The sequence below is a fragment of the Anabrus simplex genome, chromosome 12 (assembly GCF_040414725.1).
Source record: "Anabrus simplex isolate iqAnaSimp1 chromosome 12, ASM4041472v1, whole genome shotgun sequence".
Taxonomy (NCBI): Eukaryota; Metazoa; Arthropoda; class Insecta; order Orthoptera; family Tettigoniidae; genus Anabrus; species Anabrus simplex.
This window is the reverse complement of record NC_090276.1, coordinates 26,935,470-26,955,035: the sequence shown is the minus strand read 5'-3', so window position 1 is coordinate 26,955,035 and position 19,566 is coordinate 26,935,470. Positions and strand designations below refer to the sequence as shown.

The window sequence follows — 19,566 nt, the reverse complement described above, 5'->3', positions numbered from 1 at the left end:
AGCCTCGGGTTCGAAAGGAACCCCAGAGTAGATGCTCTGGTAGAGCGACAAATAAATAATGAGACACAAACGCTGGACACAACCAGCCACCAAGACTACGCTTGAGAAGGGAAGGGGAAGGAACAGGAGGAGGAACAACCAATGTAGAAACAGCAAATCACATATCAATAACTCAAATCATAGCGCAAGCGCACTTCAAGTGTCTATAAGCATCTTTTGAGTCTGAGAGCATAATTAGAAGTTTCTCGCTATACAATTTTTTTTTAATACAAGAAAAACATCTGTGAGATTCCTTGTATACTACGATGTCAACTCTCCTACTGCTACCGTTATCGGCAAGTCAGCATACCCCTTCGGCGACCTTATAATTTTTCTTTCTGAGGGAATTTGCCATAAAGAACTGAATCTTGTTATGCCTGGCGTTCCGCAGAATCTCTCCATGAGGGCAAGATCCAAAAACATGAAGTGTTTCTATCTCTCTTCACCAATACCGACAGCTTTCCGTTCTGAGACCTGCCAGGAAGAGATCGAACAGCGCACACATTAGCAGTCATTTTTATTCCCTCATGCCATTCAAACATTCTTCTTGTTCTTCAAGAGCCGAATCAGTCATCGGACTTGGCAGTCATTCTGTCTGTCAGAGTTTTGTTTTTGGCTGTGTGGAGTAGTGACATCTGGCATCTCTCAGGACCCTATCTTCCCCTCCATCATCCTTTGTATAATTTTGCAGGAGGCTATAAGTTTCTAGTTACCTCATGATGTGAATAGAGTAAGAGAGCATTTTTATCTCAACAGCCCTACAGAGTTCTTTTTATTTACACAACCTCGTTTTGTATTCTGTCTATCCATCTGATACAGATCATGTGACAGTAGACCCACATTTCAAATGCTTCTAATCTTCTCATGGTGACTTCTGTCGTAGTCGAGGAATCGACTCTGTACACCTTGATGGAGAACGCATAGCACCATTCAATCCTAACTCAAAACTGAAATGGTAGTTCTCTGCTACAGAACACTTGATGGAAACTTGTAAATGCTGGTGGTGATGAGTGTATTAATAGGAAGTACAACTAGGCAAGCATCCTCTATATAACACTAAAGGGCATGAAAATAAGAGACTCCATAGGCCTCGGTACATAATATCGCCGGGGTCAGAAAAAGAACAAGAGTTGACCAAGGGAGGTCAGATAGGATAGATGAAAGTAAGGAGCCTGGCACAAGTGGAAGCAATGGCAGGACTCAGCTCGGCCCTCGTTGGTCGCCACCCCACGCTCCCAAGTTCAGAGCCCCCTCGGGGCACTTTTAGTTGCCTCTTACAACAGGTAGGGGATACCGTGGGAGTTAATTCTATGGTCCCCATCCACAGAGGGTCATAAATGCTGCCCTGGTTTTCTTAATGCAATACTTTATTTCTTGGGAATGTTCCAGTGCTCTGTGACGACACGGTCTATATACAGGATTTTCTCGACCCTCTGTATCGGAAGTCCATTGACCCACAGACCAGGATCTACAACAGGGCCCTTACTCACAATCATGTATTTGGTCTTCTTTGTGTTAAAGTTTAGAGCAAGTTTTTCAAATATCTCCCACCACTTTCGAAAGGACCTGCTGCCGGTTTTGTGCAGTCTGTCATAAGGACAGTGTCATTAGCATATCTCATGCTGTTGGACTTCTCCAGTTCATATCGAGCTTTGCTGCCTTATTTTGGTCAGTGATTAGTTTTTATTTTACTTCTCTTTTCCTGGACATACTTTCTTTCCGTTTTGTACCACTACCAGCACACATTTACAAAGAAAGGGTAAACAGGAGAAGCCACACAGTAAGTCACAGCACAGGTCACTAAGTATAAACACGCTGATGTATTCACAATTTGATGGGACGCACTCCACAACATCACACCATACTGCTTGCACCAGTACTAAACCATACTTCCTACCAACCAGCTGCTCACAGACAATGCAATGCAGTCCAGCCCATGTGTTGACATCATAGGCTGGTTTTGTCCGAGACTGCTCAGACACAGTGCAGCCATAGCTCGAGGTGGGCCACTGTGCACGACTTTGATTGGTCTACGTGTCTGGGTTTGTGATGATGGTGATTATAATGAGGTATGGAGAGGGTGAAACCTTCTGTCAGTACATAGCCTACTCTTGTCATGTAACACCAAGGGATATGCTTAATGTCTCCATCCAACATACGAATCACCATCAACTGCGTCGTATGACCTTGCTCCATATGAGCACTGCAGACAAGTTTGGAAGCAGCCGTGGCCGTAAGTTAGGTCCCATCCCAGTATTTGCCTGGAGAAGAAGTGGAAAACCACGGAAAACCACTTCCAGGATGGCTGAAGTGGGAATCAAACCCACCTCTACTCAGTTGACCTCCCGAGGCTGAGTGGACCCCATTCCAGCCCTCGTACCACTTATTAAATTTTGTGGCAGAGCCAGGAATTAAACCTGGGCCTCCAGGGGTGGCAGCTAATCATACTAACCACTACACCATAGAGGTGGACGAGAAATAAATCAATTTAAAAAATATATGAATTTCTCTCTTTAATGTAAAAACTATTATGTGTAAAGAAATGCTGTTACTCTCATAACCTTCTACAAGATACAACCCCTGAAATTTCTTGATATAATGCAGTCTGAAATGATGCACTTTCTTCTCCTTCTTCTTCTTATTATTATTAAAGAAGAAATGATTACCCGAATGGGTATTAGTACAATATAGTTCTTGCTACTATCTGTGTCTGACGAAAGCTCATGGCAGCTTGAAGGTACAGCAAGAGTAATAGATAACTACACTCTTAACTACAAACATCAGTCATGACAGAAAACGCGAGCTCTCTGAATCAATGTATATTCATTATCAAACTGTTCGTTATGCAGTACAGTCGGTAAATGTGTATCTAAGGCAGAATTCCACTACCACTTTGAAACCTCTTGACAGCACCTCAATTCGCAAGTGTCTTTGTGGGTGGAACAGATGTTTATTGCAGGCTTTGAGACTTGAGATAGGCACATGCGTGACAGCCTTGCTTACCCCTCACACCTCTTACCCCGCATACACGTGACTTCTTGTCCGACGGCCATAATATGCTCAGTTCATGTCATTACTTATCCCTCTCTCTCTCTCTCTCACGCACACGCAACTATCACCAGGATTGTGGTACATTTCGTCCATACATATCTTGTGGTGGAAACCGTGAATGGCAAATCGTATGACCACGTTCTTGATTTTCCATCATCCAATTTCTTTCTATCATGGCACTTGTAGGATAGAAGTCTAGTTCTATCACTCTTGTTTTACCCTCTCTTCTCTCCAGGTGCTTAGAGTACTGCTCTGTAGATGGGACGAACAGTTGTATTCTGAAGTCTTCAGTGTAGGACTCCTTGGTGAGTTCGTAAATTGTCCTTGACGGCGCTGTTTTTCCAACTCTCAGAGCGTTTTTAAGAAAGAGCATTTTCTTAATTTACACACAATGCAGCAAAATAAATAAGTCTCTGCATTAATTAGAGCTAAATACCAGGCATTCTGTAGGACTTCTTCCAGCAAAATACATTCTTTCCCTTGTGGTGATTTGCTATCGTATAGAAATAAAATGCACCGAACCTACACTGTTTATTGAAGACTACTACTCTACTAACAATGATCCTTCCTATTATTTGCTTTGTGTCTCAGCGACACAGATATGTCTTCTGGCGATAATGGGATAGGAAAGACCTAGTAATGGGAAGAAAGCAACTGTGGCCTTAATTAAGGTATAGCCCCAGCATTTGCCTGGTGTGAAAATGGGAAATCACGGAAAATCATCTTCAGGACTTCCGACACTGGGGTTCGAAGCCACCTCCCAGATGCAAGCTTACAGCTGTGTACCCATAACCACACGGCCAACTCGCCTGGTAACAATGATCACACCATACTCTACATCTCTCTTAGTTAATTGCAGGACCAAGAAGGGTAATTTATGACGAGTCATATGCTACAGCAAAGTTCACATACACAAGGATCCAAGAGGATGAAAACGTAAGCTGTCAGCCTACGTTTCCAATCACGAAGGCAAGGGCTGCCATGCTAAATTAGGAACATCTTTCTCTTGGCTTCAGCTATAAAATATGCCACAATCTTGTACCAAACAAGTTACATGAACTGCCATGCAATTTTCTTCTGTATTCAAGACCTAAATTGCTGAAATTTAGAATACTGTGGACTATCTAGTCAGTAATCTTGCAAAAGTATCCCAAATAAAATAACTGTATTCCAGTCCAGTCTTCTTTTCTTTAAACTGTTCTTGACAGAGTCCATCCACCTTGCCCTCTTTTCCTTCTATCTTAGCCTCCAACACCTGTCTTGGTATCCTTCCCTCCTCCATCCTCATAATATGTCCAAACCATCTCAATTTGTTCTTCTCCATCCTATAACTCGGTTTTTCTACCCCTATCTCTTTTCTGACCTCAACATTTCTTACTCTGTCTCTCCTTGTCTTCCCTACCATACTCCTCAGGAACTTCATCTCACTGGCCTGAATTTTGCCAGCCCCGTGGTGTAGTAGTAGTGTGCCTGCCTCTTACCCGGAGGCCCTGGATTCAATTCCTGACCAGGTCAGAGATTTTTACCTGGACCTGAGGGCTGGTTCGAGGTCCACTCAGCCTACGTGATTAGAATTGAGGAGCTATCTGACGGTGAGATAGCGGCCCCGGTCTCGAAAGCCAAGAATAACGGCTGAGAGGATTCGTCGTGCTGACCACACAACACCTCGTAATCTACAAGCCTTCGGGCAGCGGATGCTTGGTAGACCCAGGCCCTTCATGGGCTGTAGTTCCATTGGGGGGGGGGGGGGAGAGCCTGAATTTTACTCTCATTTTTTGCTGTCAAAGTCCAAGGCTCTGATGCATACGTTAATATAGGGGAACAGTACATCTTGTACATTATCTTCTTACATTTCATAGGAACTTCTCTGTTCCACACCGGTGTCCTTACATTCTGGTGCAACATATTCCCCACTTGTACCCTTCTGCTGATCTCCTTATCCAACCTTGCATCTTGCATTATTTCACTTCCCAAATATTTGAAGTATTCAACAACCTCAAGGTTTTGCTCCCTGACACGAATGATTCCTTTTCCTTCTCTTTCTTCCTCTTGTCATCACCACTGTTTTGCTCTTCTCCAAACTGATTTTCATACCACATTTCTCAATATTGTCATTTAAAGTTGGATTTGCACTTCTGTATTGTTGACTCCCCAGATCACTATATCATCTGCAAACAATATGTTCATATCCCCTCCATATCTTGCCTTTGTTTCCTTTAGAATTTCATCCATAACCATTATGAACATAAGTGGAGACAATACACTTCCCTGTCTTAGTCCAGTTTGGTTTCTAAATCAATCTGTTCTCCCCACTGGAGTCTGGAACAATTCTTATACGGTACATAGCTTTCACTAGTTTCTTTGATTGCCTTCCACACCCTTTTTGTCTCCAGGGTTTCCCACATATTTTCTCTATTAAAACTTGTCTAAATCAAGGAATACCATCACAAGATCTTTTCCATATTCCCACTGTTTCCCCATCAGTAATCTCATGGTAAATACAGTGTCTATCGTTGACCTGCCCTGTCGAAATCCATACTGCTCTTCTAAATTTCTTTTCACCCTTCCCCTTGTCCTCCTTTCTGTTATTCCCTCCTATATTTTGCCTACTTGTGACAACAATGTAATTCTTCAATAATTGGCACATACCTTCCTGTCACCTTTCTTAAATACTGGTATTATTTCACCTTTACACCAATCATCAGGTACTTGCTTATACCTCCATAAACGCCTTAGCAGCCTATATAACAAATGTAAACCAATACATCCTGATGCCTTTATTATTTCCACATATATTTCACCTAATACCTGCTGCTTTTCCTGTTTTCATTTTGTTTAACAGCCATTTCCACCTCTGCCATTGCAATATCACTCTCCATTTCTGATCGTCCTGATTTACCACTACACTCCCTTCTGCATAATTTCTCACATTCAGTAATTGATCAAAATAATCTTTCTGCCTATTCGTTATCTCCTCTTGGTCTCTTATTACATTTCTACTCTCTTCCTCCACTTGTTTTGTGTAGATTTTTAGTTTCTCTTACTTTTATCACTTCATTCAACATCCTTTTTTCACCATTTACATCCTTTAACTCTTGTGTGAATTTCTCCCAACATTTTTTTACCCCTCATTTACCACTTTTTTTACACTTACTTGTAATTTCCTGATACTTAATCTGGAAATACACTGAAAACACTGAAGCTTGCAGTCCATTTAATATAACAATCATAATGGGAGGTCTCTTTTACCTTTAAATCAGGTGCTTGAAGGCAGTAGTGGCGACTGGGAATTAAAAGTGGGGGGGGCGAAACAAAATGACGGACAACAAAAAGTGATATACTAACAATTTGTTGGTTATTTTGATCCACCTTTTCAATACATATATCATAGCATAGTTCAATACGGGTCTAATAATGAGATTAGTTACATGTAACATCAAAAAGTACCCGGGTTATCGGAATACAGCGCGGGGGGGGGGGGGGGGGGGGTAGGGCGGGGTATATGCATGTAAACTGGAAGAAAAGCTACAAAGTGGTACATTTCTTATGCTCTCTGGGCGAATTTTCACAGAGAGGTAATTACCAATTTAACTGCGGTATTAACAGTTTTTGAGATACTGATTCAATACTAGACTACAGAATAAAACTTTCACCAAAGGAACAATATACTGTACTTATGTATTACAATTAAACAGAAGTACGGCATGATTATACAATTAAAAATCACTTAGTATTTGACTACACGCTAAGAAACTAACATGTTAAAAATTAAATAACTGGAAAGGAGGTTCAACCTATTCAATACTCCTTTCCAGTTATTTAATTTTTAACATCAATAATTTCAATACGGAACAATGAAATTTTTATCTTTAAAAGAAACTAACAGACAATAAAGAGACTGGGTGGCTCAGACGGCTGAGGCGCTGGCCCTCTGATCTCAATTTGGCAGATTCGATCCTGGCTCAGTCCGGTGGTATTTGAAGGTACTTAATTACGTCAGCCTCATGTCGGTAGATTTACTGCAGGACAAAATTCCGGCACCTCGGTGTCTCCAGAAACCGTAAATGTAGTTAGTGGGACGTAAAGCAAATAACATTATTTTAAGAGACTGGCAGCCGGATGAATGCGCGCAACAATCGGTGAATCATACCTCAGTGTCCTTGATCTCGGCAAAACGACATACCCCTGCTATCCCTTTTCATAGCACATGCAACGTCTCCACTACTTAATGAGGAGCTATGCAAATCGTTTCGCCGCGACGAACGACATTTTGTTCGTATTTCCGCTAATAATTAAAGAAAATAAACTAAAGAGCTAGCTGATAAGATAACGGGGCTTGTACAATTTTTTTTAATAATTCTTAGTTTCAGCCGACTAAAATGGAATAAAAATGTAATGTTTTCTCCACAAAGTGATGGGGGGGGGGGGGTGACTGACCCCCCTCGCCCTCCTTAGTCGCCGCTACTGCTTGAAGGTCTGAATTCATATTTTACACAACATAGCAATGCACACACAGAAAATGTTTCAGTATTTAGAAATACGTCCATCATTCTGCTGCACTAACCACACCTGGGCGACTGGAGTGGGACATTGATGATGATGATGATGATTCTACTGCACACCTTTTATCAGAGAATAGGAAAAAAGTATAATTGCATGATGTTATTCAATGGCTAAATTTATAAATAAGGAAATATCAATATGGAAAATAAAAATAAAACATGCTGCCTTGTATAATACAATTCATAAGAGAATGCTTGCTACTTAAGAAAGCTTTTCATTTCCACTCAGATTATGAGGGTAATATTTTATTAATCAAATTATACTGAGAATAAAATAGAAGTGAATTTCTTTCTATCAAAATCAACTCTTAGTGAAAATGAAAATGTGTGTGTTCAAAATGGATGTTGCAGTGTTCAAGAAATGTACTAGATTTAAGAAGTGTTTGTACTAAAGAAGAGAAAAGAATTTATGCAGTTTTATAATAGGATTGCTGCCATTTGATATATATACAACACGATTGCATATCTTCTATGCTAGTGAAGAATTTATACAGCTGTTGATCAGCTAAAAGTGGCAAAGAAACTATACATATTATTATTGTTACATGTATATATAATATATTATGTTATTGTCAATGAATATCAATTATATAACAAACTGACCAGAAAATGGATATATTTAATAGCTGTTAATGCTTATTTTATTATCACAATAAGACAACTAGAAGGTATGCATAGCATGCGAATGATGAACTTCCTGTTAACAGAATGATCTTAAACAACCAAATAATCCAAGTTTCTTTAATTCAATATATACATTGGAAGTCAAATTTTGATGTGCAGTAAGTCTTAAGTTCATTAAATTAATCAGTAGTTATCATTGTGATTTTGTGTGTAGTTTCTTTTGTTTTAATATTGGTAGCCTTGAATATACTCATCCCTTTTTTGAGGACCCCCAAAATCACCTGATCTGACTCTTTTAAAATTTTTTTTTGTGAGAGTACTCATTAGAGTTATATAGAATGAACTTGAAACAGACACCAGTCAGTTTATTATTGGCATTGGTACAGTAGCATTGTGGTATATCTCCTGCATGGAAAACTACATTCCACAGATATCTTTATCACTAGGGACCATTCCTAACTAATGTGGTTTTCATGCTGACTAAAGTAAAAGGCAACCATTAGATTTATGACTTTAGATAAAGCACTTGCGAATAGGCCATTTTCTGATTAACTAGGTAGCCTATGAAACAGCTTCTTTATGGGTAACTACCAAAATTCTAAATTCCCTGGACTTCAACATGTGCTCAGTACTCCTGCATTCATTGCTGGTGTTGTTCTTTTCTTTCTTTGGTTCACACCTAACCTATTTTCAGCTTCGTCTTTTCTCGGAAACGCTCGTGGTCTTGAAGTTTCTTTCTATTTACAAGTTGCTTTACATCACACCGATGCAGATAGGTTTTATGCTGACAATTGGGTAGAAAAGGGCTAAGAGTGGGAAGGAAGCAACTATGGCCATAATTAAGGTACAGCCGGGCTGAGTGGCACAGATGGTAGAGCACTGGTTTTCTGACGCCAACTTGGCAAGTTCGATCCTGGCTCAGTCCAGTGGTATTTGAAGGTGCTTAAATATGTCAGCCTCATGTCGGTAGATTTACTGCCACGTAAAAGAATTCCTGTGGATATAAATTCCGGCACCTCGCCATCCCCGAAAACCATAGAATTAGTTAGTGGAACGTAAAGCACATAACATTATTATTAAGATACAGCCTGGTGTGAAAATGGGGAAACCACAGAAAACCATCTTCAGGGCTGCTGAGAGTGGGGTTCGAACCCACCATCTACTGAATATAAGCTCACAGCTGCGTGCTCCTAACTGCACAGCCAACTCGCCCAGTTTGAAGTTTCTTCTTAAGGGGGTTGTGCACCAGAATTATATCATGCATGATGCCTACCTCTTGTAGATCTGTTTCTAACTGAATCAGGCCCCTTTTGTCTTTTTATTTTGGAAGTAGAAGCAGATCCACTTGGTTGACCCTGCAGGGATTATTCTTGTCACTTGACCAAAGAAAACAATTATTATTATTATTATTATTATTATTACATTATTTCCTTTAAACAAAAACATTAGGAATCAAACATGGAAAACTGGCAAATGAATTAATTTGGACATGAATATTTGTTTTACAATCAAAAACAGCAGATCCTTTTGAGGAGTTGGCACCGTGAGAAAAATTCAAATTTGGTCTTAATTCATAAATTACCTTAAAAGGAAGTTTCAATTATTTCAAACAAACAAAGCATACCTCTAGCTGTCACAAATGTGTGAATGTTTAATAATTTATTTTTGTTATTTATTCCAAATTTTCTAGACAGTTAGAGTTGACATTACAAATAAATTTAATGTGACTATAATCTGTATATTTTTTCAAATTATATGTTGGACATGTTAAACAATATATAAGAAGGGTATATTGATGTTCAATTTATTGTTCTATACAGGATATAAACTTTAAAATAGAGAAATGATTATAATAATTTTGTTATCAACACCTGTGACATTTGTTAGACAAAACAATGTGAACAGAATAAAATCGTAACTGTATATAGTAAATGTTCTATTTATAGTTCACCAGTGCCTGTCTTCCTGTAGAACAAATTGGTGATACAAACTGATATGTAAAGTACCGTACTTTTTCTACAGAATGATCATCCCGTATGGCCTATATCCTTTTCCAGCTCCTGCCAGATCACTTTTCTATCTTCCATTATCCAAAAACCATTGCTACTCCTTACCAGCCTTCCAATCGGAATTCTTTCTCATTCTTCTTCCTTCGATCTTAGCGGCTGTCATCTACTTAAGTATCCTTCCCTCTTCTATCCTATCTAAGTAAAACTTCTTCAATAATTTTGTGCTCGGATGATCTGGCCCATTTGACTGTTAAAGGGTTAAAGAAAAATTATACGGCATTGGTCATAATTTGGAAACTTTTCCTAAAAAAATCACTTTATCATCTCATACAAATGGGAATTTTATATGGCTCTATGCAAAATGCTACTAAATTATTATCTCTGGGGTAAATTTAAAAATGCCATGTACAAGGCAAGTCCACACACTATACAACTGAAACATACCGTTCGCCAGGAAATTGCCAGGATTCCTCAACGTGAACTACAGAGTGTGATGAATAATCGGGTGCCAAAAATGTGTAGAGAATGAATGAATGAATGAAGGCAGGCAGTTTCAACACTACCTCTCCTAACTTGGTAAGTAATAAACTTCTTAAAATTGTTTGAATTTCAGCTTACGGCAAACAAGCACGCACTTGCCCATAGCAGAAACACCAGGTGCTGGAGTAAAGTATATATGGTCACTCTATTTGTCCTATTCCCTTTTCCTGTTCCTGCTTTATCAGGATGTTAATAACAACTTTCCATCTTCCATTATCCAAACAACATAGCTGCTCCTTAACTGCGTTCCAATCCAGATTCCTTCTTCGTGCTCAGATTATCTGGTCTACTTGATTTTTTAGAATTTAATCATTGAGTGCGATGCACCCAATTGCTTTGCAATGCTGTCGTTTGTTTCCCCATTTTCCGATCATCATATTATGTATGACTTATCTTCAATTTTAAACATTTTGCTTTTTTTGTGACATCTCGCAGCGATGCTTAACTTGTCCTTCTTTGCCTGAGTAAAAAATATAACCTTCTCCTTTTACCCTCGCATTCCGAATAATATTATGCGTGCGAGTTTGTCTACCACTCCTCGTTTCCTTTTAGATACAGGTTCATCTTCTGAAGTTTCAGACATATCACTACGATTATAAAAACACTGCACTTAACAAAAGAAACACTTTTTCAATCAGTTGTTCACAATATTATGAACATGCAATTAAAGATACACAATAATGACAGTAAAAATAGCTTGATTCTGGATTCAGAGCAGCAGCGCCAACCGGCAAGGTGTGGCACATCACAAAATGTACCGGTAGCAGTTTACTGCAGAAATCAGCCAAGTGGTGTCACTTAACTGATTTCTGAACTAAATACGAAATTCAATGTAATGCCCGACCATTATAGGAGGACGTTTCTTGACTGGTTTCAGTACCAAAATGTGCGTATACCCTCTTAGTAACATATTCTGCCAATAACTCATTTTTTGGCACTTGACTGCTTCCTGAAATAATCAATTCAATTGATTTAAGAGGAAGTACAACTAGGCAACCATCCACAATATAAAACAAATCGGAAAGAAAAAATGGAAGGGATCCAACACTTTGAAAAATGAAGATATCAGCCAAAGAAAGACAAAGGCCACAAAGGGCATGAAAATGAAAAACTCCCTAGTCCTTGAATGCTCTAATACTGTCGGGGTCAGAAAAGAACAAGAGTTGAACAAGGGACATCGGATATGATAGATGAAAAGCGAGGAGCCTGACACAAGTAAGTGGAAGCAGTTCCAGGACTCAGCTAAGGGCCCCGTGGTCATCAACTCACACTCTCAAGTTAAGGAGACCCTGGAGCCCTTTTTAGTCATCTCTTACGACATGCAGAGGATACCATGGGTGTTATTCTACAGCCCCCATCAACAGGGGGTGTATATCTAATTTATTCCAGTTGTCCAAAATGCTTGATTTGTCCAGAGCTAGAAATGAAAAGTAAAGGGCTGAGAGGGAATTAAGAAAATTAGTGTGTTCCAAAATATTTAATTCCATAAAAATTTCCCTTAGAATAATGAAGATGTTTTAACAAATCTTTGAGGATAATATAAGACAGAATTTCTTTTTATTCAAATTACATTAACCAATTAGAGAGATGAAAATCAATAAGAAAAACCATGATAAGTATATCCCGAAATGTTGAAGTTATTGATAATCAAATCAAATTTTGGGAGAATAGTCTTCTCTGTTTTTAAAAAAATTCTTGCAATCCTGCTATAAGGGAATGTAATGATTCTGAATACATTATAAATATACAGGAAAAACTCATCATATATTTGAGTTCAATAATATACATATTTTCTCACTATAAAATTATCAGTCAGTGAAAAAGAATAACTTCCCCTTGTATTCTTTCCATAAAATCAGTAACTTGACAGCTAGCTGCCTCTATGATACACTCACAAACAAATCATACTTTCCACTAAACCCTTCCAGGGAAACTAAAAACACAACAACAATAATATTCACTGCAAACAGTGATCAACTCCTACATCATAATACAATCTACAGTATGTATAAAGGTGATTAGGACATCATCACAGCCCAAAATCTTTGCAAGAAATGTTAAAAAATAAGCAAACTTATCTTGTTGATAGAAAAGTATCATACTGGCCTGAATATAAGACTTAAGTTTTTTATATTAAAATGTACTTTTTAAAAAGTTTTCTTATATGTGTAGCCTAACATTTTAAAGACTTTTTCATGAAGGTCTATTTGCATCATTCCCCAACTTGACTGTCTTTGTGCAGGGGGAGTCACACATACATTGCAGCCGAGTTCAAGGTTGTGAATAAATAAAAATTTCCCGAGCTTTCACAATTTTTATTTCCCAATTTGTGGCTTGTGATCTATTGTTGCTTGGCTTGGCGTCAAAGTGTTAATGTATTCAGTTTTTTTCACTATCCAGTCACGGCAGATCATGCAGAAAGGAGAGGAGAAAATCTTTGTCACTTCAGCCTAATACTGGAGAGAGAAGTTATGGTATAAACGTCAAATTGTGGATTTTACGCAAGGCAAAATGTACTAATAATGAAGATACTGGGAAAAAGTTTGAAGTTTCCAAATGCAACATACAACATAGGTTGAAAGAATACTCATATTCGTGACACACATGGAAAAACATTCAGATGATGAAAGATAGGAAAATTCAAGACTTAACGTGGTTGTTCCTAAACTTGTGCAGGAGAAACGAAACTGAGGTTGTCAAATCAGGAAGTTATTAGAACTGGAAGTGGCAATGAGTTAAAAGTGCCAGTAATTGAATTCTGAGGCAAGCATGGAATGATGTAAACATATGAAATCTTGCTCGTGAACAAGCAAGATTTTCTTCTGAAGACTCAGATCATCTACAAAACAAAGAATTTCACCGGGTTGTGTTTTTTTTTTTTTACACAGCAAAAGCCCAAAGCTTATTATCATGTCTCTGATACAACATTCAGCGTACTGTTCATAGCGCCTACAGACAAACTATGCCGATAAATTGGTCGCCTATCAGCATCATAAATAATAAAACTGAGGAAAGCCCACAGTATTTTATATTCAAATAAACTTTTGTTCTTAAATTACTTTCAGGCTTATTAAATTATTTCAGTTATAGGAGAACTTGAATATGTTGTAACTACATTGATTATTTAATATTCAGGGTTATCTTCCTAGTACAGCAATTGCAATGAAACTCTGAAATCAAGCACTTAATTTTTGAATTAGTCTTCATTGATGGGATTATAATGATCTGAACAGAGTGGGACAGGTTAGCTGGGAGAATAATGTACTCAGCCAAAGAGAGAAAAAGAAGCAGAGGGAAATGATAGCTTTTTAAAGGTAAATGGCTTAGAAGCTGAAGAAAGAACAGTATTAAACTGAAGGTTCTTGTGGCATGCAGCTCCTTCAAAGAGACTTGCAAACCGGAAATTGATACACTTCGTGACACACATGGAAAAACATTCAGATGAAGAAAGATAGGAAAATTCAAGACTTAACGTGGTTGTTCCTAAACTCGTGCAGGAGAAACGAAACTGAGGTTGTCAAATCAGGAAGTTATTAGAACTGATACAGCATGGGAATGGGGAAGCTACAAACTGAAAAACTGTTATGGAGAAAATGGAACAACTAAAACTGAAGTTATTATAGATAAACTGAAACTACTTTGGTGACAAAGTTGTATATGTTATGATCAGATAATTGTATCTTTAAGAAACTCAATTTCTTATCATTCTCTCCATTATGAAAATAAGATAAAAGGACTGCATAACAGTGTGTAAGTAGCATTTTCTTCTGTAAATGTCATAATGTAATATAAATGAAGGTTGCATTTTCATATAAAATCTTAAATATAAACATTTTGAAATTAAAATAGAATTTCTACTTTTTTGTGATATATTTGCAATTGGTTTTTGTTTCCCCTGTAAAATTACTACCATATTAGATATGAAGCCCTAGATATAGAATATTCAAAATGGTTTGAGAATTACTTAATGATAAGGTAACATACATCAAGAAAAAAAAATACTTTCAACTAGGCTGTAATGATGTCGCACCTTTTTCACGGTAATAATTAATCACACTTAAGGTAGAAAATATCTTCCATAGTAAAAAATCAACTGGGATAAAAATGTCAAATCTCCTCAATTGTTTCAATGTACTCCCCATTATTTTTGCTTTATTTACAACAGCACGAGAAGAGTATTTGATGCAGGTGCTAACCCAGATCTCGATGATTAGCAAGCACACCTATTTGAGCAGAAGCATGAAGTTGTAGACTAGTTTATGAAATACATCAGGCTGGTTCAAGTAGGCTGGGTGGCCAGCCTGTTCTAGTTTCACCTCACGGCTATTGGGCATCACCTTCAGGTTCTTAAGAGCTGCTTCGGCTAACCCAGTGTTATCTTCACTTCCATACACGATAAGTGTTGGCACCTGAAACAAATTATGGTTTATTAACCCTTTACCTAAACACAGACACAACTTTATTAAATTTCACATATATATACCTGCCAAATTTACAAAAGCAAAAATCAGGAAATTTTGATATGAAAATCAGGAGATACAATTGGTCAAAACTGCTTATTCTAAATGTCTTTCACAACGCAGGAGTACTACGGTATGTTTTATAACACTTATTGTCTCAAAACAACCACTCCAGGGCGACTGGAGTGGGACATTGATGATGATGATGATGATGCTGAGTGTCTCAAAACTCGACTGTTGCTATACGAGGCTCATCTCTATTCCCTCACAGGAAGTATGTAAGTAAGACGATCGGTCTCTGATAAGCCTTCCGAAAATAGTATGAACCATAGCCAACTGGCATGAACTCATGCTCCACACATGTGAATCAGTCATGCACTTAAGATGCCATTCCTTAGCAAACGCATATATTAATATATTGCGTCATGCAATTATGCGAAGCGCAATGCTATTTTTATCATGTAATAAATTAAAATTTGCCAGAATTGTCTCCAAATGGCTCCTAAAATCTCTACAAAATCCACTAGTTGCTATCTTTGAAATTCTGTCACTAGATTACTAAAAAAAGACTCCAAATCTAGCGACTACTCTCTAGAATCGACTAGATAGATGTGAACGAACACGAACATAGCATGCGAGAACGAGAGATTGATGATCGATATACAGGTTTCAATAAACATCGCACATTCACGCACATTTCTCGCATTAATAAACATAGATATTTTGTTTGAAAGCGCCCAAGGAGCGAAGGACTTCCGGCCACTCACGTAAACAAGCTGAAATGGCGGGATTTTAAAACACGTGTTTGAAGTTCACCAAAAAATAAGCTAACATCGGGAGAAATAATAAAATAATCGGGAGGCGAGAAAACTGTCGAAAATTGGGAGTCCCCCGCCTAAATCGGGAAAGTGGTAGGTATGCCAATAAATCTACCGATGCGGGGTTGACATATTTCAGCACTTTCAAATACTACCAGACTGAGCCAGAATCGAACCTGCCAACCTGGACTCAGAAAGCCAGCGCTTCAACCATTTGAGCCACTTAACCCAGCCAAATATGTGGAAACTAACCCAAGCACATTCACAGTGAAGGTCACGGATAAAGATCTATTGAAGTCGAGCTTGTTCAAGTATTTAGGATCCCACATACAAAGCAATGGTGGTATTGATCAGAAAGTATGTGCAACAGTGACTGCAGCATGTGCAGGTGTACTATGCAATAGGCATATGCTGGTCCAACTTAAATCAAAGGTGCATTGCAAGGGTCTGTACAGTGGCGTTGCATGGTGCCAGAGCTGGCCACTCACCAAAAGTGTTGAGGGTTCTTTTCATACTATGGAGATATGAATGTTACACTGGTGGTGGTAATTATTGTTTTAAGAGGAAGTACAACCGCAGTATCGAAGAGAAAAATGGAAGGTATCGGCCAAAGAAAGACAAGGGCCATGAAGGATGCGAAAATTACACTCCCAAGGCCTTGAATGTCTTATTACCATTGGGGTCGGAAAAGAACAAGAGTTGACCAAGGGAGGTTGGATAGGGTAGATGAGAGTGAGGAACACGGCACAAGTAAATGGAAGCAATGCCAGGTCTTGGCTAAGGGCCCCATGGTCGACAATCCACGCTCCCAAGTTAAGAGTTCCTAGAGCCCCTTTTAGTCACCTCTTATGACAGGCAGGGGATATCATGGATGTTATTCTACTGTCCCCACCCACAGGTGGTTGTTACACTGGTTTAGTGGAGTTTCTCTCCTTGATCACATAACAAATGACAATCCAGTAGAGGATGGGAGGTGTACCCATTCAGTAGGAGCACCTAAAAGTAGCGTCCGTTACAATATTGCTTACGCCGAACAAGTTAGCCATGCGGTTAGGGTCGCGCAGCTGTGAGCTTGCATTCGAGAAATAGTGGCGCCATAGCCGCTTCTTTCCCACTCCTAGCCCTTTCCTATCCCATCGTCACCATAAGACCTATCTGTATCAATGCAACGTAAAGCATATCGTAAAAAAATACAGAAGTCTGTTATAGCAAGAATTCATAACAGCAAAAAATTTACTCGCTATAACGGATTGTTGTAGGATCCGATTTTTGTATAAAAGTCAGAAAACCTTTCATGCACTTTAAAATCGGTATGAAACGGCAATCATTTTGTTCAAAACTTGCGTTTCCGCAGATGATATCCACACTACAGCTTACCTGTTTGTTATTATTCGTAATCCGATACTACGTGAAAGTGTGTGTTTAATTTCATTCTGAAAAAAATATAGTATTGTATTTCTCCAAATCCAAGATGAACCCTATTTTTTCCTTCAAAAAATTTAAATCCGGCTCAAAAAGAAGTTTGTAAAATCATATGAATGCCTTGTTGTACATTAGGCAAACGCATTTTTAGATGCCAAACATTGACTTTTGTCACGCCGTTTTTTTTTTTTTTTGCGGCTGCACAATTAGTCTTTATTTCCGCGGGTTTAAGGACCATTAACTTAACATTGGCATCATAATACCGAAGAGAACTCGTTGAAAATTTTCCGGCACTACCTATTCCATGCATCTCCATCAGGAAACTATTCTAGCTGTCTATAAAACTGTTACTTTTATGCAGCGTCAGATATAACCGGCTACCGCTACACGCACGTCTTGCTTGTCGGGTTCGGCCAAATTCAGCGGCTAGCGATGTATAGAAGCCTAATCGTGAACGTTGAAAGTCATCGAGCGAGTTTATTGCGCGCCATGGTAGGACCATTTCTCCCTTGCATTTTTCGTGCACATACCTCACAATTTCATCTTCCACTTTTTTAAAGCGTCCTTGTTGCGGACCACTGAATGCAGTTTTTGTACAGTACGCATTTTTTTTAGCTCTTTGTCTTCACGCTAACGCCAAATATTGGGAAGTCCTCTCTCTCCTGTTGTGGCTAATTTCTTCATGGAAAACTTCGAAGAGAAAGCTTTGTCGTCGGCACCTTGCAAATCGAAGATCTGGTGGCGTTATGTGGATGATACGTTCATCGTATGGACGGAAGGTGAAGACAATTTTAGTCCCTTTCTGGATCACCTTAATCGCCAGCACCCTTCCATTTGTTTCACCATGGAAATAGTCCGACTCGTTGGCTGAATGGACAGCGTACTGGCCTTCGGTTCAGAAGGTCCCGGGTTCGATTCCCAGCCGGGTCATGGATTTTAACCTTCATTGGTCAATTTCAATGGCCCGGGGGCTGGGCGTTTGTGCTGTCCCCAACATCCCTGCAACTCACACACCACATATAACACTATCCTCCACCACAATAACACGCAGTTACCTACATATGGCAGATTTCGCCCACCCTCATCGGAGGGTCTGCCTTACAAGGGCTGCATTCGGCTAAAAATAGCCACACGAAATTATTATTATTACCATGGAAATGGAATCTGACATTTTTAGATGTTCTCGTCACCAAGAAAGAGGATGGATCTTTGGGACACAGCGTTTATCGTAAGCCTACACACACCAATAGATGTCTCCACGCAGATTCTCACCATCACCCTGCCCAGAAACATGGTATCCTTAAAACTCTGACTACCAGGGCCAGGAGGATTTGTGAAGTGTCAGCTCTACAAGAGGAAATTAACACCTTGAGAACCACCGTTGAGAGCAACGGTTACAGCAGAGCTTTGATCTCAACGGCTCTTAAATCGACACATAATCGGACGTCTGTTAAGAAAAAAGATGTAAAAGGAACTGCTTACCTACCTTACATACATAACATGACAGATCGTATTGCTAAAATCTTACATAGGTACCGTGCACGAACTGTTTTTGGAACATCAATTAAGATTAGACAACTCCTGTGACCAACTAAGGATAGTTTGCCCAAATTGCAACAACCTGGTATCTACAGAATTCCCTGTACTTGTGGCAAGGTTTATAATGGGCAGACTTCAAGAACGGTATGTACTCGCATCAAAGAACATACCACATGTATCAGACTCAACCAACCTGATAAATCAGCTGTTGCTGATCATGCCTTAACACCTGGTCATGATGTTTTGTTCCAAGAAGTGGATGTTCTTGCCCGTATAAAGCAATATCGCCCAAGAATTATTAGGAAGGCGGTTGAAATACGTAAACACCCAGATAATTTCAACCGCGATACTGGCTACAACCATAGTGAATCATGGCTACCTATTATCAGAACCATTAGAGAGTAATGCTTTACTGTTGCCATTCGTTGTCTCTATCTGGGGCTAAAATGGCGTCCCGTTTACATCTTAGGGCACCATTTCAAGTTCCTTGTTGCTTTCTCCT

At 39.0% G+C, this 19,566-nt stretch overlaps 1 protein-coding gene across 1 annotated transcript in view; it reads right to left on the bottom strand.

The window, feature by feature from the left end:
- Window positions 1-12,287: 12,287 nt before the first annotated feature.
- Window positions 12,288-19,566, bottom strand: part of LOC136884363 (putative protein-lysine deacylase ABHD14B) — a 30,456-nt gene continuing 23,177 nt past the window's right edge. The window contains exon 6 of the mRNA XM_067156501.2: window positions 12,288-15,234. Within this exon, the coding sequence (XP_067012602.1) occupies window positions 15,049-15,234 (186 nt within the window). The 3' untranslated portion in view covers window positions 12,288-15,048. The remainder of the gene's footprint in view (window positions 15,235-19,566) is intronic.